This window comes from Echiichthys vipera (genome assembly GCF_963691815.1).
Source record: "Echiichthys vipera genome assembly, chromosome: 2".
Classification (NCBI taxonomy): domain Eukaryota; kingdom Metazoa; phylum Chordata; class Actinopteri; order Perciformes; family Trachinidae; genus Echiichthys; species Echiichthys vipera.
Window position 1 is genome coordinate 35,468,441 of NC_139827.1, and position 26,475 is coordinate 35,494,915.

The 26,475-nt window shown below is 43.2% G+C and overlaps 1 protein-coding gene across 1 annotated transcript; it reads right to left on the bottom strand.

Annotated features, from left to right (window-relative positions):
- Nucleotides 1-1,452: 1,452 nt before the first annotated feature.
- Nucleotides 1,453-26,475, bottom strand: LOC310956731 (uncharacterized protein; the record flags this gene model as incomplete). Its single annotated transcript, XM_083927090.1, has 4 exons — nucleotides 26,355-26,475; nucleotides 3,338-4,876; nucleotides 2,832-3,251; nucleotides 1,453-1,512 (listed from the first exon to the last, which is right to left on the bottom strand). The coding sequence occupies exons 2-4, from the start codon at nucleotides 4,496-4,498 to the stop codon at nucleotides 1,453-1,455; spliced, it is 1,641 nt and encodes a 546-aa protein (XP_083783216.1). The 5' UTR covers nucleotides 4,499-4,876; nucleotides 26,355-26,475.

A 26,475-nucleotide genomic window follows, 5' to 3' on the forward strand; every position in this document is an offset into this window, starting at 1 on the left:
TGAGCCCAAGGATTACTGTAACATACCAATACACACTAAATCATGTGTTGACATGCAAGCTGGCAGCCGGACTGATGAACTGTTTAATATATGGAGGGTAGTGAACATTAATTCACACTTGTAACACCATTTCTCTGAATACCTCTTAAATAAGGTAGAAAAGAGAAGAATAAAGTGAAAGTAGGCCTTTAATGAGCTCATGTCACTGTGGATGGATATAATAAGCACACTGTGCATCATTTAGTGAGCTAGATGACATTATATTACAAAATAAAGGCTGATGCACTGATAACACAGATTGTTATGTACAGCAGTTTTGACACATATTTGCATATTGTTACACACCTTTGTGTGTAAATACACCCAAGCCCTGAGGCTTCCTATGAGAGAATATGCTGGGGCAGGTTTTAAACCTGTCACTGGCTCACTGAATCTTTAAAAACACATACCAGAGACGGAGCACAAGGACTGTACACGTACTCTTCTCATTTAAAACACTGCTGTGACGTTGTCTCTTCTGTGGAATTATGCTAAAGTATCAAAATCAGAAATACTTTAATAATCCCCGGGGGAAATTGTTTTTGTTTCAAACTCCAGCTATACAAACAACATATTTAACAACAACAGTATTATACAGATAACATATTTATAGTGTTATATATATATATATAACTATATATATATATATATATATATATATAAAATATCAAATTTACAATAGTAATATATACAGATCAAAAGTACTGTAATAATGTGCAAAGTACAATGGAAATGTGCAAAGAACAGATTGCCTATAGTGGAGTTTAAATCACAGAGAGGAGGTGAGAGACACTCCAAGGGATGTGTTGTATAGTTTAATGACCACAGGCAGGAAAGATTTCCTGTGGCTCTGTGGCGCATCTGGGTGTGAGGAGTCTTCTGCTGAAGGTGCTCCTCTGCTGGGCCAGTGTGTCGTAGTGAGGGTGGGAGACGTTGTCCAGGATAGACCGGAGCCTGGACAGCATCCTCCTCTCTGCCACGGTCGTCAGGGTGTCCAGCTCCTCCCCCGCGACATCAGCGGCCCTCCTGATCAGTTTGTTCAGTCTGTTGGTGTCTGAGACCTTCAGCCCACTGCCCCAGCATGTAACAGCGAAGAAGATCACACTGGCCACAACAGACTCATAAAACATCCTCAGCATCGTCCGGCACATGTTAAAGGACGACTTTGGCCCTTTTTGTAGACAGCCTCTGTGTTTCTAGTCCAGTTCAACTTATTATTGAAGTACACCCTGAGGTACTTCTACTCCTCTACAGTGTCCACAGGGACCCCCTGGATGGAGACAGGGGTCACAGGTGTTTTCACCTTCCTCACATCCACTACGAGCTCCTTTGTTTTAGTCACGTTGAGCTGCAGATGATTCAGCTCACTCCAAGTGAAAAAGTTGCTTTCATCCCCCTTTCCAATGCAGCCAACTATTGCTGAGTCATCAGAAAACGTCCGAAGATGGCAGGACTCAGTGCAATAGTTGAAGTCTGAGGCAAAGAGGGTGAAGAGAAAGGGAGAGAGGACAGTCCCCTGTGACGCCCCAGTGTTGCTGACCACCCTGTCAGACACACAGTTCTGTAGGCATACATACTGTGTCCTGCCCATCAGATAATCCACAATCCAGACTCTGTTCAGCAGGTAGGTGATGCAGTCCTCAACTCCCAGGTGGGGCTGCTAAGTGAACTGTAGTGGATCAGTGAAGGACCTGACATAGGCCTTAGCTGCTCCAGGACGAGTCTCTCCATGGTCGTCATGATGTTGGATGTCAGGGCCACCAGTCTGTAGTCCTGAGGGGCACTGGGACGCGGCATCTTTGGCACAGGCACGAGGCAGGATGTCTTCTACAACACAGGGACTCTCTGGAGCTGCAGGCTCAGGCTGAAGATTTGACTTACTCAAGTACTCCACACAGCTGGGGGGCACAGGCTTTAAGCACCCTGAGAAATACGCCATCAGGGCCTGCAGCTTTGCCAGAGTGGAGTCTTGTCAGCTGTCTTCTCACCAGGTCAGGCGTGAAGGACACTGTAGAGGTGTATTTTTAGGGAGAGCTGAGGGCATCAGGTTGTGGAGGACATGAGGTAGAGGAGGGAGGAGGGGTGGAATAGGTAGGTTTGAAGTGAGGTGGTGAGGGGCAGACCAGGGGTCTGTAAGGAGGAGGAGTAGGGGGAGGTAAAGTGGCGTTGAAGGGCAGCCAGCAGCAGAGTCATGTAGTAGTATGCTAAACAACAACAGCACAGCTTAGGGCATCAGTCAGCTAAAGCTCACTGCCTTCTGACAAAAGGCAGATTTGCATCTTTTATTCAGTTAATTTCCAGTCTTGAAAAATACTTTACATAATTGCATCCTACCTCCCTCTGAGAGCAAATGTTAATGATAGTGTTAAACTCCAGTATACCCCGCATGAGCACATACCATGACTGCCCGTTTCTATTTAGCTGCAAAGCCAGGAGTTAAAAATAAAACTCTGAAAAGATTTACAACAACTTGTGCTCATATCAAAAATAACCATGCTGAATACACTTATATATGTTACTACATATCCATGCAGGAAAAGTTTGAAAGTTGATCCTAAACTTACTCTCTGCCTTTTCCCGATGTAGTGGTGTGCATCCGCAAAAACGGTCCATGTGGAACAATGATCCCTGCGCTGAACAGGCCGCAGAACGCACCAGATATTTAACGAATCATCAAGGCAGAGATTTTGGCTTAAGGATTTTTTTAGTAATTGTTTCAGCCCTACACACAGGGCTAAGACAGTGGAGCTCAGTTTAAACACACTCCAACATGCTCATACTGTAGTACTCACCCGACTAGGAGTCTTTGGTTTCTCCACGGCTGCCTCTGTCTTTGAAGCCCTTCCACTACCTTTGTGAGCATCTTCATTTGGATGTTTAGTCTCCACACTTCCAGTGGTTTCATTTTTATCAGACACTTCCTGGACAGCCTTCCTGGGAGTGTCCAGGGGTCCTTCCTCAGCCACCTCAGACCCCAGAGAGCTGGTTGAAGTAGAGAGAGTGTGACTCTTCCTCTCTGGCTGGGCAGAGACACTGGCTGATGTCTTGTGGTTGGTTTTGAGGTTACTGCTCTTTGCTCTGAAGGGTTTCAGCACCACGGCCACCTTGACTGGACCTGCAGATAATTTATTCTTTTTACCACCATCCCCAGACAGTGCTTTCTCCTTCCTGGGGACAGCTCTCTTTCCATTGGCTGGAGCAGATTTGTTTTGCTAAGTAGAAGAGAAATGACAAACGTTAGCCAGAAGATAGCTATACAACACTTGCTCAAAAGCTTACATGCATCAACACACAATACCTGGTTGGGTGTTTTATGTGGAGACGGGGTGGGCCGTGATCCAGCTTTAGCCTCAACATCTTTTAGGTCCAGTTTGGAAAGTCTCTTTGCCTCCAGACTTGGTGGTTTGGTGGCTGCACACGCCGCTGTCTTGGGAGCTGTTGAAGTAGCATTGGTCACTTTGGTTACTGTTGCTCTGGCTGGCAGACTGCTGTTGGGTTGGGAGGGTTTGGGGCCAACTACACCTCCATCAGCTTCCTCAGTAGGAGAAGATGTGACTTCATTAACATCTTGACGTGGATTGGTGGAGGAGGGAGAAGAAGATGATATCTGGGTGGTTTCACAGAGGTTCTTAGAAGCAGGAGGCTCTGTCTGGCTTAACACAGGTGGAGCAAGAAGACGGGCAACTTCTAGTCCTTCTAACACCAGCTCTGACCTGTCCTCATCAGCTGAATCCACGGCCACCAGCCCCTCCGTCTGGACCTCAGTGGCAGCAGCAGAGCCACTTGGGTTCATCAGGCTGTCGTCGGATTGACTGGTGGAGCATGTCAAGGTCACGCTGCTTCTCCGCACACCCATGTCAGAGCTCACAGACAGAAACAAAGCCTCCTCTTCATCATCCTCCTCCTCATCGTCATCATCATCAGCAGCAGGGATTTCTGTTGCGTCTGAGTCTGGGGTTGAGGATCCATGGCTGTCCCTGTGTGTGGTCAGGGACAGGGCCAGAGTCAGCTTGTCATTGTCGTTCCAGGTGTCTTGGCAGCATTCACAGCTGTCTGCGTCCACGTAAACAGACACAGAGTTGTCGTTGGACTCGTATAGTTCTGTCGCTGTTTGCATCTTCTCCACACAGATGTCATCATTGTCATCCGGGTTACTCTCCTCTGGCACCCATTTGGAAATCACAACATCTGTCACATTGTCTGTTTTAGCAATCACTGTTGTCGTCAGAGTGACTTCAAACATGTCGTAGTCCAGTGAGCTGTCAGTCCTGCCCCCGCTGAGGCTGCTCAGACTCCGCAGTGACTCAGGAGAAGACTCCCCCAGACAGGAGGAGGAAGAGGAAGAGGACACTGGGAAAGCATTCCCATTTTGGTCTCCTGCCCTATGAAGAGGGAGCCTCATGCTGGATCCATTTTCCCCGCTGACAGGGAAGACCTCAGTGGGCTGCGACACACTCATCTCTGGACCAAGGAGACAGAGGGTCAGTCGCTCTCTTCCGATCTGAGATGCACAGGCGGACACTTGACCATTTGCTTTCTGTTGTTTCTTGCTGGTTGTGAAAAAAATGTCCAATCCATTCTCTGAGGGGCAGGGTATGCAGTTTTCCTCTGGACTTCTACAGCGATGTTTTGATAATATATTTAGTATGTCTCAGAAATGCAGTCCATCCACTTATACATTCCAAACACTGCGCAACAATGTAACAGTTTTTCCAAAAAGGCACTAATTGATCATGTCCTTGTCAAGTGTCATTTAGAAAAGTATCCGTTCATGATCCTCGCAGGTTATTTAAAGAGTAAATTCCACATTTTCTGAGTGCTCTGCAGTTGAACACATCTGAAAAACAGCAAGAAGAACGAGAAATTACATTTTTCAATTTGTAATTTTGACATAACAGCATACTGTAGAAATTAATTCAATAGAATTACGCTCAATTCTAGATAATCGCCATTTTTTCCAAAAAAACATTTACTAGGAAACTCATATTTAAGTAAGAAGTTTTAAACTTTAGGCCAAATCTATAACTCCTGTAACTGATACGAATCAGCAGAAAATGTTAAACCTCCTAATTGTTTATAAAACACTACATATAATCATTTCAACAACATTATTATTTTTTGTATTTAGTACTTGTATGTACATGTCATTTCCCCCTGCTGAACTTTCCCTCTGTTAGCTGCAGAAACAACAGTGTGTGCACACTGATGGGGAAAGAGTTGAGAAATGCTGCCCTCTGCAGGCTCAAATCAAGAAGCTAGAGACAGAGATTCTGGTGCATTAGTGACTGCAAATACAAGGAGGAAAAGACACAACTTGAAATAAACTCCTTTCAGAAACCGAAGCCCCCCATTCACATGAAACCCATTTCAATGTAACACGGCTGCTCATGCATGTGTGTGTATGTGGGTCAGGGACAAAGACAAAAGAGTGCAGCAGCTATATAAAGGCGATCAAATCCAGGACGGTGTTCCATCTCCGTCCTCCAGTGATGGCAGCAGGGTCCCTGGGCGACACAGGGAGCTGACTCACTTCCAGGACAGACAGAAGGCTCAGAGTCAAAAACATCAGGATATCTGAAGCTTTCTGTTATCCAAATTTGTAACACACTATTCTCCAAACAAACCCAGATGTACACAAGAGTATTAGATACATTTAAAAAATGTACATGTCGAGAATAAAGTTGAAAAAATATTTTGAGGATAAAGTCTAAATGTCGAGAATAAAGATGAAATGTTAAGAAAAAACTCAAACTACTGGCTTTACTCATCTACAAAATGCCTGGTGTAGATGAACTGGTGAAATTGCACTTCCAAATCGGTTTAACAACAAAGAAATTCTTGCTCTTTTAGCATGTAAACACAGTGGGATAATACGTATTAGGACTTTGTGCAGAGTATTGTCTGTTCAGAAGGAGAAACCACACAAAAATGGCAGAGGTGGTTGCAGTCGTGCAACCTGAAATAGATGGTACTGGACAGATGCTATGGTAACCATGGTTACACCTGCGTGCAATACAGAGAGGATATGTTGTATCCCAAGACACAATAAGGTAATTGATCAGGTTGATCAATCCTGAAGGAGTGGAGCTCAGGCGGGCAGAGGCGTCGGAGACGCAGTCATTACACAGCAAAGGTCCCAATGTGCTTTGGCACATGGATTCATACGAGAAGCTGAAGCCATACGGCATCGCCATCAATGGTTCTGTTAACGGTTTTAATCGCTATGTTGTGTGGGTGGAAGCGTACAGAACTAACAAAGACACAAAAGTTATTACAGACTACTTCATCACATTGCGCTTGGGAGGATGCTCGGAGAGACTGCGTGGAGGTGAGTCTTCCATTGTGATTACAGTGTGTGGACAAAGTACAAACACCACATAACAAGCTAGTTATTTGGTACAGCTTGTGGTGCACCCTGGACACATCATCAGAGATGCACCTGGAGTCATCAGGTGTTTCAGGTCTCATCATCAGACACCCTCCCCCAGGTGACGTAGTCGGGTCAGCCCACAAATCAGCAGTCCCAGGACTCTTTGAAGAGACTGGCCTTCTAAGCCCCTGCAGCCCACTTCAACTGGCACACAGTCGACGCTCCCCAAGATCTGCATATTTGGCACCCAACAAATCTTTTCAGGGGACAGATAGCTTCAACAAAACGGCTTGCTTGTTTGCCAGGGACATCAGGACCTAGTTAGACTGACATATCAGTCAGCCAACATTGGCCTATCACAGACATCTATTGGTATTGGTGTGTATGTTCTTATATGCGCTGATTTGTAAACCATTTTTACAGAACATATAGTGCAGAACACGTTGCTTGGGGTGTTTTAGAAATGGTGTCATATAACTATTTCATTTGGTGTTATTCTTTAAATGGTCAGTAAGTGACTGATTTCTTTAGCTATTCATTTGATTTTTTTGTATTGATTCATTGTTTTCCAGGCACACATCTATCCAGACGTAGGGTCCTGGAACGATCAATAGACATTTTCAACTCGAGGAGCGGCACCAACGCACGCAGTCACTGCAGGCAATTGGATAGCACTACAACGACTACGACCAATCAGAGCAATGAACATGGTGATGTATCTGTGTTTAGCGACCTGCGGGGTTAACTGATCAAATAAACTTTTGCAGAATCCGTTAAGCGAAACAACAAATACATCTTTCTTACAAACGAAAGATTTGAGTGCCGTCTTCTGTTCATTTTTTAAAGGAAGAGCAAAGTCCAAGTGGTTTAGAGTGGAGGCCAAAGCCGCTTTAAACAGCTGCTGTTCATCCTCCGCAGACATCTTGGCTGTTTACTTTTTACTCTACAGTCCTGCGCTCTACCAACTGAGCCATCGAAGGGGCTACAACAACGCCGCATCACTGTCGTCATCGGTTACTCCCACCCATAACAGACAGTATGATTTTATTGGTGATTTGGGACACAGTTCCTGAGCTCCAGTGGAGAGTGCCCAGAGCAAACTGAAATTGGCTAGCAGAGGGTCTGGATTTCCAGGGTAATGTTCTCTGTGTTCATTTGTAGAATTGGTTGACAATGTTAAAGGTTGAATATGTAGAATCTTTATTAAAAGCTATATAATTTAAAAAAAATACACCCACGGGGCATTTTGAAGGGTACAGAATAAAAGTGTTGCTTTTCCATAAAAAATATATTTAGACGGGATGACAATGAGTCTCTGTCCCATGATTGTTGCTACAGAAACAAGGAATAATTTTGAGTTGAGAGCTAGCTAATGGATTCCACAGCACTCAAAGAAAGACTTCCAGTTGAAGACTGGCTAACGTTAAATACTGTTTTCAAATTAATTGATTAGTCCAAATTAGTCATTACCCTGTAGGATTCATCACTTGACCTCGAGCAGGCTGAACACTGACATACTTGGCAATGAACCTGGCAACTGCTGGAATTATTTTTTGTTGTTAAGACTACAATCTTGAGAAAATAGATGGGGGTGTTCTGCTCATGTTACATATTCAACCTTTAAATATTATTTAATAAAATTATTGGATGCTTTCCTAAACATATCTCATATTTGCTCTATTATTATTATAAAACTTCATTTGTATTGGTCGGGCCCATCTTACAGTATATATAGTCATATTCTTTCCTGCTACATGATCCCCATAGTGACAGTCTACCTCTGAACTAATCCATAATGTATGAACAAGGGTTGGGGTAAATAGAAAGTCGGACTGCATGATCAAACAGTCCTGTGACCTTAGTTCCACTGTTAGGTTTGTGTTAATACTTTACACTGGGCAAATGAGCAGTCCATGTTAAGTGGAAAATACAGTGTAATGATGAAGGTATGTTAGCAAGGAATATGTGTACGTCATGAAATTGCATGAACTATAAGAACCATCCAAGACTGAAAAAGGGTGGGTTGACAATTCACCAGGTGGCATCAGATACTGTATGTGCTATTCAGAGGTAAAAGTGTCATATATAATAAACTATTTTACTCCACAATGACCGGCTCACAGACACCCTGCTTCTGTCTGTCTGTCTGAGAGCAGACACACAACCAACCTGAGTCACTGTCACTATTAAAAATTCAGTAGATTTGTCTGAGGGTCTGGCTGTGCAGAACCAGTTTTTGACCAGAGCTGAACCTTTCCGAACACATTAAATGTTAAGCACATTAGTAAACTGTATTGCCAGTAATGTCAGACAGTGACATTACCTTTTCCAGGTAATGTTGGCTTTGCAGCACCACTCCTAGTGTTTCCCTGGTTCGTTCCTCGTGCACTGCTCCCCAACTCAGCACTTCACTCTGTAAGGAGCACTTCATTTGAGATTTCTGACACTATGCTACACATGTCAGTAATGACACAAAATGATCATATTCATATCTATAAAATGCTATGCATTGTGGGACACAGAATGGCTGAGGGTGAATAAAGTGCTCTCTATAGTAAATATGGAGTGATTTAGACAAGATCAGCACTTGAGAAAGTCATTAACCAAAGAGGGTATCTAGAATAGGGCTGCAGCTATCGCATCTTTTTGTAATTCAGTATTCTACCGATTATTCCATCGATTGATCAAGTAATGGGATAAGAAATAATTGGCAAAAATATATATATCTTTATAGAATTTTGCGTTATCACTAATATAATAATTTCTAACAAATAATATATTATGTCTGGGGAAGGTCTGTTTGGTGTGGTAACCTAACACAAGGGTTTAAGAATGAATAAGCACGAATAAGTTTAGGCCTCTCAGGGAACCATCACCTTATCATGGTGGAGAAGTTTGTGTGTCCCTGTGAATCTGAGGGCTGTGTTGTCTGGAGTCCAGTGCTCCTGGTAGGGTCTCCCATGGCGGGGGTCTCAGGCGAGGGGCCGGATTAAGAATGGTTTACAAAGACTCTATGGAAAAACGAGGAAGAGAGACCCTGCCCAGAGGAAGCCGTCTGGAGCCAGGCCCAGACGGAGGGCTCGCTGGTGAGCGCCTGGTGGCCAGGTTTGACACGGACCCCGGCCACGCACAGCCCGAAAAAATGTTGTGGCACCTCCCCCCCTCTCCATCCTGTACACTCACGGAACCGCTGGGGTCGGGTGCGCTGCTGCATGGGTGGCCCTGAAGGTGTGGGGGCCTCAACGGACCAGACACGGGCAGAAGAGGCTGGCTCTGGGGAGTCTCGGTTCTGGAACCATACTCCTGGATAGGAGTTGCACCCTACTCTTATCTGGAGTTGCCCAGGGTGTGAGGTGCCGAGCAGGTGTGGGGATACTCACAAACCCTTGGCTGAGCGCCGCCGTGTTGGAGTTCACCCAGGTGGACGAGAGGTTCGCCTCCTTACGCCTACGGGTGGTAGGGGGGAAAACTCTGACTGTTGTATGTGCATATGCACCGAACGGCAATTCAGAGTATTCGGCCTTTTGGAGACCCTTAATGGAGTCCTGCATGGGGCTCCAGGAGGGGACTCCATAGTTCTGCTGGGAGACTTCAACGCCCATGTGGGCAGTGATGGAGACACCTGGAGAGGCGTGATTGGGAGGAACGGCCTCTTTGATCTCAATCCGAGTGGTCGTCTGTTATTAATACTTCTGTGCCTGGGAGTATGCCCATCCAGTCTTCATGTGCTTTGTGGATCTGGTGAAGGCATATGACTGGGTCCCCCAGGAGATACTCTGGGAGGTGCTGCGGGAGTATGGGGTGAGGGGGTCACTTCTTTGGGCCATCCAATCTCTGTACATCCAAAGCGAGAGCTGTGTCCGGATCCTCGGCAGTAAGTCGGATTCGTTACCGGTGGGGCTTGGCCTCAGCCAGGGGTGCGCTTTGTCACCAATTCTGTTTGTGATTTTCATGGACAGGATATCGAGGCGTAGTCGTGGTGGGGAGGGGTTGCAGTTCGGTTCTCGTCTCAAGGATCTCGTCTCTGCTTTTTGCAGATGATGTGGTCCTGATGGCATCGTCGGTCAGTGACCTTCAGCACTCACTGGATCGGTTCGCAGCAGAGTGTGAAACGGCTGGGATGAGGATCAGCACCTCTAAATCTGAGGCCATGGCCCTCAGCAGGAAACTGGTGGATTGCTAACTCCAGGTAGGGAATGAGTCCTTACCCCAAATGAAGGAGTTCAAGTACCTTGGGATCTTGTTCGCGAGTGAGGGGATGATTTAGTGTGAGTTTGGCTGGAAAATCGGAGCAGCGCGGGCGGTATTGCAGTCGCTCTACCGCACCGTTGTGACAAAAAAGGGGAAGACCCAGGACTAGGCGGAGAGATCTCCACACTGGCCTAGTTAGAGATGGTTAATTTGGCCCGGGAAAGGGAAGTTTGGGGTCCCCCGCTAGAACTGCTGCCCCCGCGACCCGAACCTGGATAAGTGGTTGAAGATGAGATGAGATGATGAAGTTTATTATTTAAACAATTCAAAGTGGTGCATAAAATTCTCTGCTACACGTGTTTACTCCAACAGGTTAAAAGACAAAAAGATTTATGTATAAAATAAATTAGAGACAGATATTATCAGGAAGAGATAGATACTATCAGGAAGAGTAACTTGCTCTCTTCCTGTTTACTGTAACAACTAACAACGTACAAAACTCCACTGACACATTTACTCGAACAAATCTATAAAGACTGATCAGGTAGGTGACGTTCGGTTAAACATTCATGAAAAACTAAAAAAAGAGGCATTCACAAGGATAGCTAACGTTACGCATTCTCTCCCTGTTTTTAACAGCTGCAGTCACTACGGAAACCGCAGACGCACTCAGCTGAAAGTGTCCAGTTAACAGGTCACTTGTTAACTTGTTAACTGGACACAGTGAAGTGGCGTTAACAACGTGGACCTTGTTAGCATCTTTTAAAGTGTGAAATGATCCCAAACTCTGGACATTCTCTGCCTATTCCAGGCTGTTTATTCACTCTCCGCCATCATGCCAACTGAAATCAGGATGTAGTGGTGTGCATCCACAAAAATGGTCGGTGTGGAACAATGATCCCTGTACTGAGCAGGCCCGGAACGCTGCAGATTTAAACGAATCATCAAGGCAGAGATTTTGGCCTGAGGATTTTTTGTACTCAAAAAATATAATTTGAGTTACTTGAGTGATTGCTTTAGCCCTAATCTATAACTCCTGGGACTACTGGGTTCTCATTCTACATTTTCTGATATTTGCACCCCAAAACCTAAAGAAATCTGCAGCCGTATGGGACAGGCAGGGCTCACTTTGGTGCTCTGGTGCCAGACAACAGCCTATTCCCAAGACTGGAAAGATGCAGGCCAATAGAATACTAACAGAGGAGCTTGGGGACTGCCTATTTAGAATGGAACTAAAGGTCTGTCCCATCTATGAGAAATATTAAGTCATGAAACAATGGAGACAATGCCCTCAGGCATTCACCGGGACATTGACCATCAATATTCAAACTCACATCCTGATTCCTTTTATTTTAGTTTATACATTTCCTGAGGGCACATTTCCCCCTAAACAGTGCACAGTCCCTGGACATGCACAGGTTTCTGTCTTTCCTATGACTGTGGTATGAAATAATTATAATGTTCAACTCAATAACCACACTCCAACAAGATCTACAGTATGTGATCATGCAGAGGCTGAAATACAAAGACAGAAAGGCCGTCCTACATTCCACTCAGAGTGGTCTGCACTCTTTGACATGAAGCTTTGAAAACTGAAGTGACTCTCGCTGCTTCAACTCCTGCATGACCCCTCGCCAAACCAAACGTCTCATCCATTTCTGTTAGAATCAGTGTGACCATCAGCCTGCAGGGGCCTCACTGTGGCTGAGTGTGCGTGAGCAGGAGTGAATAACAGGGCTAATCCACGAGGTTAATGAGTGCTGCTGAGGTTGGACCCTGCTGTTCATTAGGACACACTTGTCAAGCAGGCAGTGCTGTAGGGAAGTCTTTACTTAGTAAAAGTAACATCACACTGTATAACAAGTACTGCATTGGGAACATGTAAGGATAATAAGAAAAGGTACCTACACTATATAAGGTTGAATATGTAGAATCTTTATTAAAAGCTATATTTATATCTTTTAAATAATACACCCACAGGCTGTTTTGAGGGGTACAGAATGAAAGTATTGCTTTTCCATAAAATATATATATTTAGTCTGAATTAATATTTAAACATTTTTTTGGCAGGTTTGACAATGACTTTCTGTTACGTTCTGTTCCCATGGTAGCAGCCAATAGCGTTGGGCGTTGCTGGTTGCCAGGCTTGTCTGTTGTTGGGTGCAGCTACTGTAGGCTGGCACTGGGTGAAATGGAGTGTTGAAGGGGGCGTTATTTGTCCCAGCAGCTGAGTGAGCGGAGACGGGCAAAACCAGAGTCAAAATAGGCCAAGCATTCACTCCATGGACTGAGAGAAAGGAGGGAAACGCCATTCAAATACACGCCCACATGGCTACGCTTCTCCTTGATCGCTAACATCACTTTCATCTTTACTTAGCAGGAATGGCTAATGCTAACAGCTAACGCTAACTGTCAGTCAAACTCTAATACTTGTTTTTATGGTGTGATTTGCTGGAGGGGAAGGGTTCAAACAGGCTCAAACAGACTCAGGTCTCCTGTAGCTACTGGGCCGGGTCTGACCAACCTGGCAACAAGACTGCTGGAGTTATTTTTTTGTTGTTGCAACAACCATCTTAAAACACTAGATGGTGGTGTTCTGCTCATTCTCCATATTCAACATTTAATGTTAAAGTGCTCATAATGCATAAACATGTCCTCTGTGAAAATTTGCCTGAGCCCAAAATAACACCTTCACAATTTTTTTATCGGCAGCCAACGGTCAAAACCTCAACATTTTTTTAAATTATGTTACAATTATTACAAATTTAAAATCTACAAATCCTCACATTAGAGAAGCTGGAAGCATGAAATGTTTTTAAATGAAAAATGACAAACGATTTTCAAAATAGTTGCCAACTATTAATTTCAGTGTTGGGTAGATAAACTTATAGCAAAACATTTTATAAACGTGAGTAAATGTACCCAGTGTAAGCAGGTTATGTTCAGAGGTGGATGGAGAGGAAGAGGAAGAACTTGAGGAGGAAAAGAGTGACTGAAGTCATGTCCCACGAGTGAATACAAGATTAGAGAGGCAGCGGTTACAACAGGAGGACTAACAACCAGCAGGCCTTTGATGGTTCAGTGAATTAACTAAACTAACTCTTAACTCATTCATGGATCAAAATATATTTCCTCAATACTGATGGAAAGCCTTCCAATGCTCAGTCACTCCACAGCAGCTCCTCATTATGAAACCAGTTGTGTCTGTTATGGGACATTCAGTCCACTCCCCAAAGCAGATGTGATGAGTTGTTTTATGAACTCAAACATGCAGCAGTAAAAAAAACGGAAATTGCGCAATGAATGACAAAATAAGACCTCTATCAAATGCATGCACGACATAACATTACAATTTTTTTTTAATGAAAAACATTTGATTAAAAATTCTAAAAATATCTTTAGAATTTTGAATGAACTGACGATATGGTTTGTCTACGTCTCTTTCTACTCTTTTCTACTTTCTTCTGTCTACGGGTTTCATTCATACAAAGAGGCAGCGTAAGGACACTATTCCAACATTACTACAAAATGTGATACAAACTCAACAGTTAATGTTTCTAGTTAAAGGAGCTCTACTCTAAATACTGCCTCCACACAGCTCTCACACCGTATACGTGAAATACTGACCATTTTTTCACAACCATGCATGCACGCTTCAATCACAACAAAGAACAGAGAAAGTCAAATTCCAACACACACAGAGGGAGAGTGACTCCACTCTCTGCTCAGGACGACATTACTGCACTAAATCTGAACGTAGAAAACATTTGCTACTATATCAGTGTTCTGATGTTGAATACAGCTCCTTTAAAGTTGTACTCGTAAGATTTTCATCTAGTTAATTGCCTTTCCAGTTCCTATCTATCACAGAGTGAGTTAAAACAATGGTGATTGTTCATATGACCCACTAATGAAAGCACTTGTATTTGCTGCTTTGCTGAGAAATACCATCTGAGTGTCTGTGGAGACTTTCCCTCACTAAAATCAAATGGGCTGCACAGTCCCTGACGTCAGCAGAGGTTGGTTTGCCGGTGGAGCCTTTCACTTCAGATTATACTGCGTTCACTTGTACTCAGGAACAAGAACAAATCAGGAATTTCCAACTTCTGACAAGTCAAAGTGCAATGAAACAGAACATTCAAGTCTGAATTCAGAGTTAGGCTTGCTCTGATGTGTCTGACCAGTGCAGTAACATTTCATTAATTCAATTCAATTTTATTTATAGTTCCAAATCATAACAAAAGTTATTTGAAGACACGTTACATAAAGAGTAGGTAAAGACCACATTACTGCTGACTTACAATGGAAGATCAACCGACAGGAAGAGGACCATTCAAAGAAAACGTCTTTGACGACGAGTCGACACTGTTTGGTTTCCAAAGGAACTCACCTGCTGTAACATTTTACCACCAAAGCCGGCGCTAGAAACAACGTATCTTCTGCTTCTGCTCTGGCTTGTGCAAAACAGTCCTGGTTAAGCCTCTGACTAATCAGAGCTTTTCATGATTACATCAACCTCCGTTGATTTTTATGATATATTTAAATATGATATCAGGGTTTCCCGCAGAACTGTGCAGCTTAGTCGGCCGTCTAAGCAACACACACCTGCCGCCTTAGCTAACATCTTCTTATATATACATATATAAATTATATGCGAAAATTTCACCATGTTACTCTGTCCTGTTTTCTCCCTTTTATTCCAAACCATGACCAACGGAAGCCTATCTTCTATGAAGTAGACATTTAAAAGAACAAAACAAAATAATACAATTTTTTATATCTAGTATGCCTCAGAAATATATACCTCTGAATCGTGTGATGCGTCCGAATAGCGGCATGATATCACCTGTACAGCTTCAACGCTCCGAACTGTAGTTGGGAGCAAGCTGGTCTCATCCTAATAACTCGGCTCGTGGCAGGTAACTTGCGTCTAGTGCTCAGCTGGAGCATGGACAGTGTTACCATCACGTTCACACCGTAGACTCAGACTGATAACCACACTTCAATTTTGTTTACACTACCCAGAACACACCTGTCCCGCTACGTCACACTTCCCAATAAGCTTCCAGGGGGAGGCTGAGATTGCAACAGGCATCTGGTGGTGGAATGCCATCGTGCTATCGATCATTGTTTGAAGTAATTGTTAAATGTAGTACAGAGTCTGATCAGGTGGACAATGCAGTGTGTGACGAGACCTTCATGAGACGAGACGATAGGTGGTGCTGCAAGTGTCTTTGCATAGTGCTCGTGTTATCCCAGTGTAGCCTACAGTACTCACAATGGTGAAGTAGGCCTATACCCCGCACCCTGAAGACCGTCACTCGCTCATCTCACAGAACACATACATCCATGCTATTATCGACCCAAGCCCGTGTTTTCTCCCACCGTAGGGGTGGGAGAAAACACGGGCTTGGGTCGATAATAGCATGGATGTATGTGTTCTGTGAGATGAGCGAGTGACGGTATGTATGACTGATCAGCGCAGACTGTGTGTGTCACCTGCTGCCTCACTCACTGCGCTAGGTGGAGAAATAAAGTCAATCAATCAGTCAAACACTGTTACTTTCTTCCCATGGAGCCGACATGAAAACTATTTTGGTTTAGTAAATGCTTGTCAGTCAGCTGGTGAAGACAGGTTATCCAGCAGCGTTCTCCCTTCTCCTAACATATGGAGGCTTCGGCTCCGTCAGGTGCACACTCTGTGACTTTAAGTTGTAGCCTGATGTTAAAGAAGCTGCAGGGCTCACGTGTTACTTGTTATGTGTTTGTGTTACGGTGCTGACGGCACTATCTTCTCACAGTGCTCACTGCTTACATATTGTTCGTATCTTATCTGTCACTCTGTTGCTACATATTGATATTGCAAGACAACTTTTCACCATGAGGAGAAATCACATTTTCTATCACAAGATCTTGTGGGACGATATCTGGTCACACCCCTACTATGCAGTGTTTCTGCAGGTCTATCCGGGAAGCTGTGATTCTTTGGTGAAAAAAGTATGAAAAAAAGTATGATGAAAAATGCATGCAGTATGTCAATCACTATTAAATATTATGAAGAGCTTAAAGGTGACATTCTCCCCAAAAACCCTCTCCTTCCACCTGCCTGATGTCATGTAATCCCTTTGCAGATGCCATATGGCTTCATATGGCTGTGAAGCTCTGAAGGGGCTTTGTTTTGTTCAGGGGGACAGCCCTCTGCTTGGCTGGAGAACAACACATCCGGACACACCTTCTCTCGGCTTGCCTCTGATCACTGCACAGAGTTGAATTCAAACAAGACAATCACTGGATAAACTTAGTAAAACCAAGATGAAGGAGGCAGCCCTCACTCTCAACTGGACTTGAACAACAAGCCTTGTGGCTGCAGGGGGTGCAGGAGCTTTAGGTTAACTCATCATCTATTACTCTTACATAACAATACACACATAAAGATCGCACTGAAGGAGCCAAGAACACAACAAATGGTTGTAACCTGAATGTAACCTGAAACAGTTTTTTCTTGATCCATTACACTTGCTCACACTTCTGACACTCTCACCATCTCTCTGAATCTCTCCAGACCCCTGACCTACTCCAGAGACCCTCAAACATTACATTGGTTTCTCCATCTTTTATAAGTATAGTACAGCTCTCTTCCTCCATCACTCTCTGATGTAGTTCACTGTTCAGCTCAGTGAGGACGACTCTCTCAGGACGTTATGAGACTATCACATAGCTTGGATCAGGCCTTTGGACGCTCCAATCAAAGGCTTAGGACAAAATGTATAGGTTACACCAACATTTGATATTACATTTTTATCTGAAATATAAATTAAAATGTATTGCAAAACAGACTTCTGTCCTTTTGTCCTGCTCTTCAGACTGATCTTCAAACCTCCACTGTCCTCTGTTTCCAGGCTAAGGTTACACTGTGGCGTGGACGTGAACCTCATTGTCCCTCTGTGTCTCTATCACTTTGAGCTGTTCACTCTTTTTACTTTTCAGTTGTTTTATTCGTCTCTTTTTAATCTCTGCCTCTGTATGTGTGTGCGTGTGCGTCCGTGTGTGTGTGTGTGTGTGTGTGTGTGTGTGAGTGTTCTACCTCAGAGGGGATAGTGCCAGCCACAGCTGACTGCATTAGAAGCTATTTGTGGTGACTGACATTCAACGTGATTGTTTTCAGCTTATCATTATGGGATGTAGAACCAGTGTCATGCAGCATGGTGACTGTAGGGCCTGAGTGAACGTACCAACCAATACTCTTCTTTAACAGGGTCAGAGCAGGAAGACAAGTTGGAGTTTTTGTGAGTGATGCACTTGACTTCTCTTTGCATGGCAGCTAAATACCCAGTGATTCTTCCATTTACTCACAAACAGAGTATGAGCCACACGTTATTTCCTATCTTGCGTGAGGAGTTGCTCAGCCCAGCGCTGCAGACACTGAGAGCTCCCATCTGTTATTTCAACACTTGTTCAAGATCAGTTCTAATCATTACACCATGCTCACTATGAAGGAGGTTCAGTGGAGCATTGTACACGTACCATTGCATTCAAATCACTGTTCAGTTATCATGTTGTGTTGTTGGTGCAAGGCATTCTCAAGTTAAGTCCAAAAACTGCTGCTTCTAACACCAGTACAAGTTCAAGTTTGGTGCATTACCACACAGCTGGGCTGGTGAATTAGGGTACTTCACACAATCAAAAACAATCTTTTTCCCATTCGTTCTCAAGAAGCTTGACCATCAGCCTGCAGGTGCACGCATAACTCTGCAGTTAGTGTCCTCAACTAGCAGAGGGTGCTGCTGAAAGCCCCTCCCCCGTCCCAGAGCACTCACAGGCGGTCAGCAGTCAGTGCGTTAACACCGTACCCCGGGTAAAATTGGAGTTCTCATACCCCAGTTAAAAGACCTAGAGAACTCCTCCAGTACCCAGATTATTCGTGCATGTAAACAGCCTTCCCAGATTAATCTCAGGTTTCTGGTCTGCACATGCTCCGTGGGTTAGAATTCCCCCTCCCCACTCTGCAGCAGTGGCTTTTGACCCAGAAATAGAAGAAACCAGGAAGCAACAGAGCTGAAAACATCCTAAAAAAAATCAACAACAATATTACGTAACCTTTAAATCAAGGGAGGACTTCAGTAACATCACTACCAAGAAGACCTGTTTCTGATGTAATTCTGTCAGAAAGTCGGCCATTTTCCCCACGCTTGTGATTTTTCACAAGCGTTTCAAAGGTGAAGGTGAAAATAAAGCTGTATTTGAACCAGCTGTATGTTGGTGGAGCTCCACCTGCTGTAGCCAAGGAAGAGTTACTCCCTCATTTTCCCATTCAACCCCCTGTCATGTATACGAGGGGAACTTCAATAATGTGATTATTCCTTTAACAATCAGACCATTTTCAGGTTACTGATGTGCAGGGAAACACACTGTTTGTTGACCAGATTTAACGTCTTTTTAGACCTTCTTAGGGTTTTATTTATAGAAAGCTGCTAGCGACAAATTTAGCGACTTATACAGACCATCAGGGAAAGGGAGAAATATGGGAATTCATTCCCATGCATCAAGCTTGGAGTAATGAATCCCCACAGCCGCTGAGGCCCGTCTCTCCCCCTATCTCCGCTTACGCAGCAGCACTGCGCAGACACTCAGTAGGGGTGGCACAGAATATGCGGTTTAGCTGTCCAGGTGACAACGCAAAGGTGTCGTTTCTTTTAATGCGCCTTAGGACCCGATTTCAGGCTCCCACAACGCATCCGTGTGGATAATCAGCCAAAACGATACAAAACTCTTGTGGTTACAGCAAAACGCTTCTTCGTCTGGACAGGCCAGGTGGTTTCAGTACCACTGTGGTGTCTGTGTAGTGCATCACTACAACAACAGTGCAAACATAGAACGAAAATGCAAAAAACACAAAAACATACAGAAGAATGTTGCATCATTAGTACATTACTGCAGACAATGTTAGAGAACAAGACATTTTCCCTCACAGGAAATCTTAGTCCTGCTCTACATGCCACAAAGAATGCATCCTCTTCCTGTTCAGTACAGTAACAGTGTAATGGCAAAACCTCAATTCTCAGCTCTCTTCTTTTCAATGTGAGCAACAGGAAGGTGTCATATCCATGAGCTACCTTCTTTTTCCACGGGGAAGCTAATGTTATATTTTACTGACTACTCACAGGACTCTGGTAGTGATGTTTTATTTTGGAGTTCCTTTCACTCATTGATCCAGCAGATTCCACTGATCAGTTACAACTTTCTTTGCCGTATCACACTTTGATCTTACTTTAATAAACAGGATGACAGCTGAGGATGACTGTCAAAAGCTGTATGCTCCCAAACCTACACACATTATCTGATTTAAACCTTTTCTAAGTTACACACACACACTTTACAATGACCGAAAATGACCTGTGTCTCACTTATTTATAGTTGGTACGGCAACCGAGTACAGTATGATAGTGAAAGTCATGTTAGCATGCTTCTCATTTCACTTTTAACATTTCAGAGGACTGTGCTCAATATATTCGATGTTTTTCTCCTTTTTATAAACCAAAAACTTTCATTTTTATACTCAGCTCTGAAATCTGCAGCCCTTTCAGTATAGATATTCACTGGCCACACACACACTCACACTAGGGTTGTCAAAAAAATTCAATACTCAATAGCGATGCTTGTAACCACTGTAAGCAGTCCTCAGCTGATCACGCACACATGCGCTGGACGTGCTCGAAGCTTGCTGAATTTTGGTCCGATATATTTCAAACCCTCAAACAGGCTCTTAACACAAAGTTAGAACCCTATCCCCTGTCGGCTCTTTTTGTACTCCCTCCGTCTAAAAATCTGCCCATTACTAAACAACATGTCGTGGCCTTCACCACCCTGCTCACCAGACGTAACATTTTCCTTAAATGGAAACATGTTTCTGCACAGACTCATAATAGTTGGATACATGAAGTTTTACAATGTCGAAGGTTAGAGAAGTTAAGGTTTTTACAGAGGGGATCTGTGACAGCATTCCACAAAACTTGGGAACCACTGCTGCTCTTATTAGTAATAGTCTGACTGTTACTCCTGACGATGCTGAGGACACTTCCTATTGCCTGGAAGGAGAGACACCCCCCCCCCCTTTTTTTTTTATATACAGTATATAAAGGGTAAAAAGACTTACTACATATACGCTAGCTAACTCCCTCCTCTTTAGTCATTTAGTTTAATCTGAACTTTTGACTTTACTAACGTTAGCTAACTCCCTCCTCTTTAGTCATTTAGTTTAATCTGAACTTTGACCTTACTTTACTAACATTAGCTAACTTCCTCCTCTTTAGTCATTTAGTTTAATCTGAACTTTTGACTTTACTTTACTAACATTAGCTAACTTCCTCCTCTTTAGTCATTTAGTTTAATCTGAACTTTTGACTATACTTTACTAACATTAGCTAACTTCCTCCTCTTTAGTCATTTAGTTTAATCTGAACTTTTGACTTTACTTTACTAACGTTAGCTAACTCCCTCCTCTTTAGTAATTTAGTTTAATCTGAATTTTTGACTTTACTAACATTAGCTAACTCCCTCCTCTTTAGTCATTTAGTTTAATCTGAACTTTTGACTTTAGTTTACTAACTTTAGCTAACTCCCTCCTCTTTAGTCATTTAGTTTAATCTGAACTATTGACTTTACTTTACTAACGTTAGCTAACTCCCTCCTCTTTAGTCATTTAGTTTAATCTGAACTTTTGACTTTACTAACATTTGCCAACTCCCTCCTCTTTAGTAATTTAATTTAATCTGAACTTTTGACTTTACTTTACTAACATTAGATAACTCCCTCCTCTTTAGTCATTTAGTTTAATCTGAACTTTTGACTTTACTAACATTTGCCAACTCCCTCCTCTTTAGTAATTTAATTTAATCTGAACTTTTGACTTTACTTTACTAACCTTAGATAACTCCCTCCTCTTTAGTCATTTAGTTTAATCTGAACTTTTGACTTTACTTTACTAACATTAGCTAACTCCCTCCTCTTTAGTCTATTTTCCTGCTTCGGCTCCATTTGTTCTTCTTCTTCCTTGTGTTTTTCTGTTGAACGTGCTGTTAGTTTCCAATATTTCTCACGCTGGTATCCCTGCAAACTGCGCACAGCCAATGGGCATATGAAACATCATCACGTAGCATTACAGAACAGCGTTCATGGAAAATGTAGGAAGTATCGCAACAGGAATAAATAACCGAGAACAGAGGCTTGTATCATGCATGTAATGCCGCATATTCTACATCCCCGGCTGAACTGGCTAGTAAGTTATTATTAACACCTGCCAAAAGGCGGGTGTTAATTTAGAACCCTGACAATAACGTATCTGAAAAGTCAACCAGTAACGAGACAGGAACCGTGGCAGCTGCTTTACCAACTCTATTTAATCAGCAGTGATAACATGGGGCCAAGTCAGCAGAAACACAGAAGATAAACAGGGCTGTAGCTGACTTTAGCCTGAGTCCTCAGCCAACAGATGTTCATAGTTCTTATCAGGTGTCTTATCAGAATCACCAGTTACATTGTTTCCTAACATCTGTACATTTGAACTTAACTACACAAAGAGACAACAGTGACTGAACATTTCATGTGTTCAGTCAGTCAGCAATCACTGTTCATGGATGGTGAAGTCAAAGTGAGAAGCTGGATAAGGACACAGCTGGACAGAATACAGTATATGAAGGCTAAATAGACTTGTACTACTTATACTTATACTACATACTTGCACTCATGTAGCGCCTTTCTAATCTTCTGACCATTCAAGGTGCTTTTACACTATGTCACATTTACCCATTCACACAGACATTCATATGCTACTGTATCTAATCACTCAAACCACATTCACACAGCCTTCAGAAGCAATGTGGGGTTCAGTGTCTTTCCCAAGGACACCTTACATGTGGACCAACGATATTTTGATAAGATGACGACCCACTTTGTTGAACTCCTTTCTGAAGTGGAGACACAAACACACAAAACTTTTTATGACTGCAGCACAGTGATATTTGTTAACTGCTCAGCTTTTCAACAGTTGAAAAAAGCTACATCAGGTCTGCAATGGCAGCTGAAGCAATTCCCAACCATCATCCATCACGTTACATTACATTACCTTTAGCTGACGCTTTTATCCAAAGCGACTTCCAATAAGTGCATTCAACCATAATAGTACAAACCAGAAGAGCAAGAATTAAGTACAAACTACAGAGCGCTACAAGTGCAGGATGTTTTTTGATATTGTTTTTCAATTTATAATAAATTATATTGTTCTTAGCAAGATGCAGTCCACAGAGATGTGTTTTTAGCGTGTGGTGAAAGATGTAGACTTTCTGCTGTCTGGATGTAGATCTGGATGTTGTTTCACCACTTGGGAGCCAGGAAGGCAAACAGTCGTGACTTAGTCGATGACTCCTGTGTGTTCCTCTCAGCGACGGAGCATGCAAGCCAATAGCCGATGCATAGAGGAGTGGGCGGGCCGGGTTGTACGGTTTAATCATGTCCTGGATGTAAGCTGGACCTGATCCGTTAGTAGCACTATTAGCAAGTGCTAGTGTCTTGAAGCGGATGTGAGCAGCTACAGGAAGCCAGTGAAGGGAGCAGAGGAGCGGTGTTTTAGGAGAGAACCTAGGTAGGTTGAAGACCAGTTGAGCCCCTTCATTCTGGTTGAGCTGCAGAGGTCGGATGGCATAGCCCGGCAGACCAGATGAGTTACAGTCTCAGGATGAAATTCAAACGACAGTGAAGTAAAATGTGGGTAAAGCGAAAAACTCCATCATCCACCTGACAGGACCGGAGCAGCAGATACAGAGACACATCTCACACAACTGGTCACATCAGTGGTTTTATATTACAGCTGCAGGCTCAATTCAACTGTATTCAGGTGGTTTCAAGGGCAAAGAACAGCATGGAAATAAATCATCTAATGACATCATTCCCTAACATTAAAACCCCCAGATTAGATTGAGTTTGAAATCAACTCATCACATAACTTGATTTCAAACTCAATCTGTTTGATGTTTTTTGTGTCAGCCAATCAGGGAGCTTGTTAACAGGCAGCAGGATCACCTTTCCTTCATAGAAATGCTGCATCACGTTGCAGCAGCACACACCAACAGAGCTGCATCACTGCACACACACATCTCTGCAGTCACACAAAGGGCATCACACACAAACAGTAATGACAAAAGCTAGTGATTCACGCACACACACACACACACACACACACACACACACACACACACACACACACACACACACACACACACACACACACAGCGGTGTATGAAAGCCAGTAGGAACTTACACTTAGCCTATCGCTGCATCCCACACAGAGGACATCCAATGCAGAAAAAGTGGTTGCCATAGAAATATACAGACTGCTTACTCATTCTGGGAGATGATGAATGCGACTGTGTGAGTGACTTAATAACCAGCTTGTGTCATTCTGTCCGAAAGATTTTCCCACCTACAGTCACTGCAGAGGTGTGTGTGTGTGTGTGTGTGTGTGTGTGTGTGTGTGTGTGTGTGTGTGTGTGTGTGTGTGTGTGTGTGTGTGTGTGTGTGTGTGTGTGTGTGTGTGTGTGTGTGTGTGTGTGTGTGTGTGTGTGTGTTCAAATGACGTCAGGGACACGGATGTACATATTGATTCTCTCAGTGAGGATGGTACAGGAACTGAGCTGGTGAGAGACACCAAGAAACTTATTAATGTCATCATATTCTCCAATATGAATATTATGACATTTATATGATACACCTTAATGTCTTTAGAGCAGATGAACATGCTACAGACAGCACTACAACAGATCAATGATATATGGGAAGATTGAAAGTTTAAGAGGTTGGAGTTGGATGGAGGTTAAAGTTGCGTGAAGAGTAACAAGGTGTTGGATGGAGGAACAGCTGGATGGCTGATGCCCGTCCGATCAGGATTGGTCCTGAGGTTATACAGCACAGCGTGGATTGAGATGTTATATAACGTGCTAGCTGTCTCTCTCCAGCTCTGACACATCCACTTTCTTAACAGATCAATACGTGGATACATGACAGTGGATGAGGCTTCAGTTGGACTGGACTAGCAGTGATGTACTGTAGCAATGAATATACAAAGGAGTTAACTGTGACAGCATTTACTTCTACCCACAATATAAATGATTGTCCATCACAACACAAAAGGAACATTTGTAATAAAGTAAAGTAAACAGGTTTGAGATGGGTTTATCATTCAACACAGCCCTGACCATGAGGCCACACTACTCATTTATCATAATACTGATATGTTCTTGCTTTGAAGCTTCTTGATATGTAGGCTTAACAGAGTGCAAGTAGTCCATTGACGGTACAGCTGCCTAAAGAGCAGTAGTTGTTGCGAGGGCGAAAAGAAGTGTTTCCCATCACTGAAATACAGGAGCAGAAGCATGTGATCTGTCCCTACATGGTCACACATGTTCAGTCTCATCTGTACAGGAGTTTTCCTTTGTGAGCCAAAATTCCTCAAACAGTCGATAATGCACTGGAGGACTCACTCAAGCCCATAATAAATTGTTTTTAAAAATAGCCTCGTTTTTTTAGATTTTGCATAAACATGGACACTGCTCAAAGGCCGGTGCCTGTGCGCGTCATGTTGGATGTATTGTGTGATCCTGTTTATCAAGACTGAGCCTGCTCTGGGAACAGTGACGCCTCGGCTCTGGCTGCTTAACTTCATCATTAGCAGGTTATGTCATCCTCCAGTGCTAATAATCATCACTTGTATTAACAAGTCGTTAGTCAGTTAGCTTCACTGGGGACCTGATGAAACTAATGGATGTTAGAGTGAGCAAAGCATTCAGCAGGTTAATGTTACTTTGTCTCATCGTAACATTACCAAAGCTCATCATGACTGCTATCTATTCTTGCCTTATACCTTTTATACACTTACATGATGAAACTTAATAACATTCTTATTTAGCTACTTTAAACCAATATGTTAAGATGACTTCTTCAACACTACAATGCATTTTTTGTCATTCAACTAGCTCTCCATTAGTAAAATTGATATCTAGTAAGTCTGGCCTCTATGTTACATGGCACTGAAACAAAGGCTGTACACCCACCACATCAGTTCAGTGAAACAATGCTGCAACTGTACGTACATACATCGTGAAGACATTCAGTTACATGTGCAATGTTCTCAACGAAGCATCTGGATATCATCACACCCATCACATCTTCAGAGGAAAGACCACTGGAGTGCTTTCTATCAGCACTTTGGACACAGCACCATCACCTTAGCAGTTAGCCCCCTGTTTTCTTATTATGATCCAATACACAGGAATTTGTCCTGACCTGGACTTTACATAAACTGGCAGGGTTTCTCAGCATGCAGCCTACTGAGACATGGGAAGCTACAGGCAAAACTTTAAATATGCATAAGCATTTACTACTGTATAATAAGAATCATAATAATGCTGCATTTACGATAAATGAATGAAGTTTGATGACAGTAGTAAATGTTAAATGATAGACTTTTGCACTAGCCAACATCAGAATCAGAATCAAAAATACTTGAATAATCCCAGGGGGAAATTAGTTAATGAAACATCTTAAAGTGCAGGGAACATTTACTTTCCAAAAGACCTATGCTCCAGAATGTGCACACACACACACACACACACACACACACACATACACACACACAAATGATGTGGAAAACACATATACACATGCGCTGATCCCGTGCATAACTGTTGCCACAGTCTTAACTTACTCTTCTGTCTCCTTCTGCTTGTGCTGCCGCAAAAAACAAACCCCAAAGAAACACATCCAGCTAAAAATCACGGAGGCTCACTTACATTCCTTGCTTCAGACTGACATACAGGCTGTCCAAC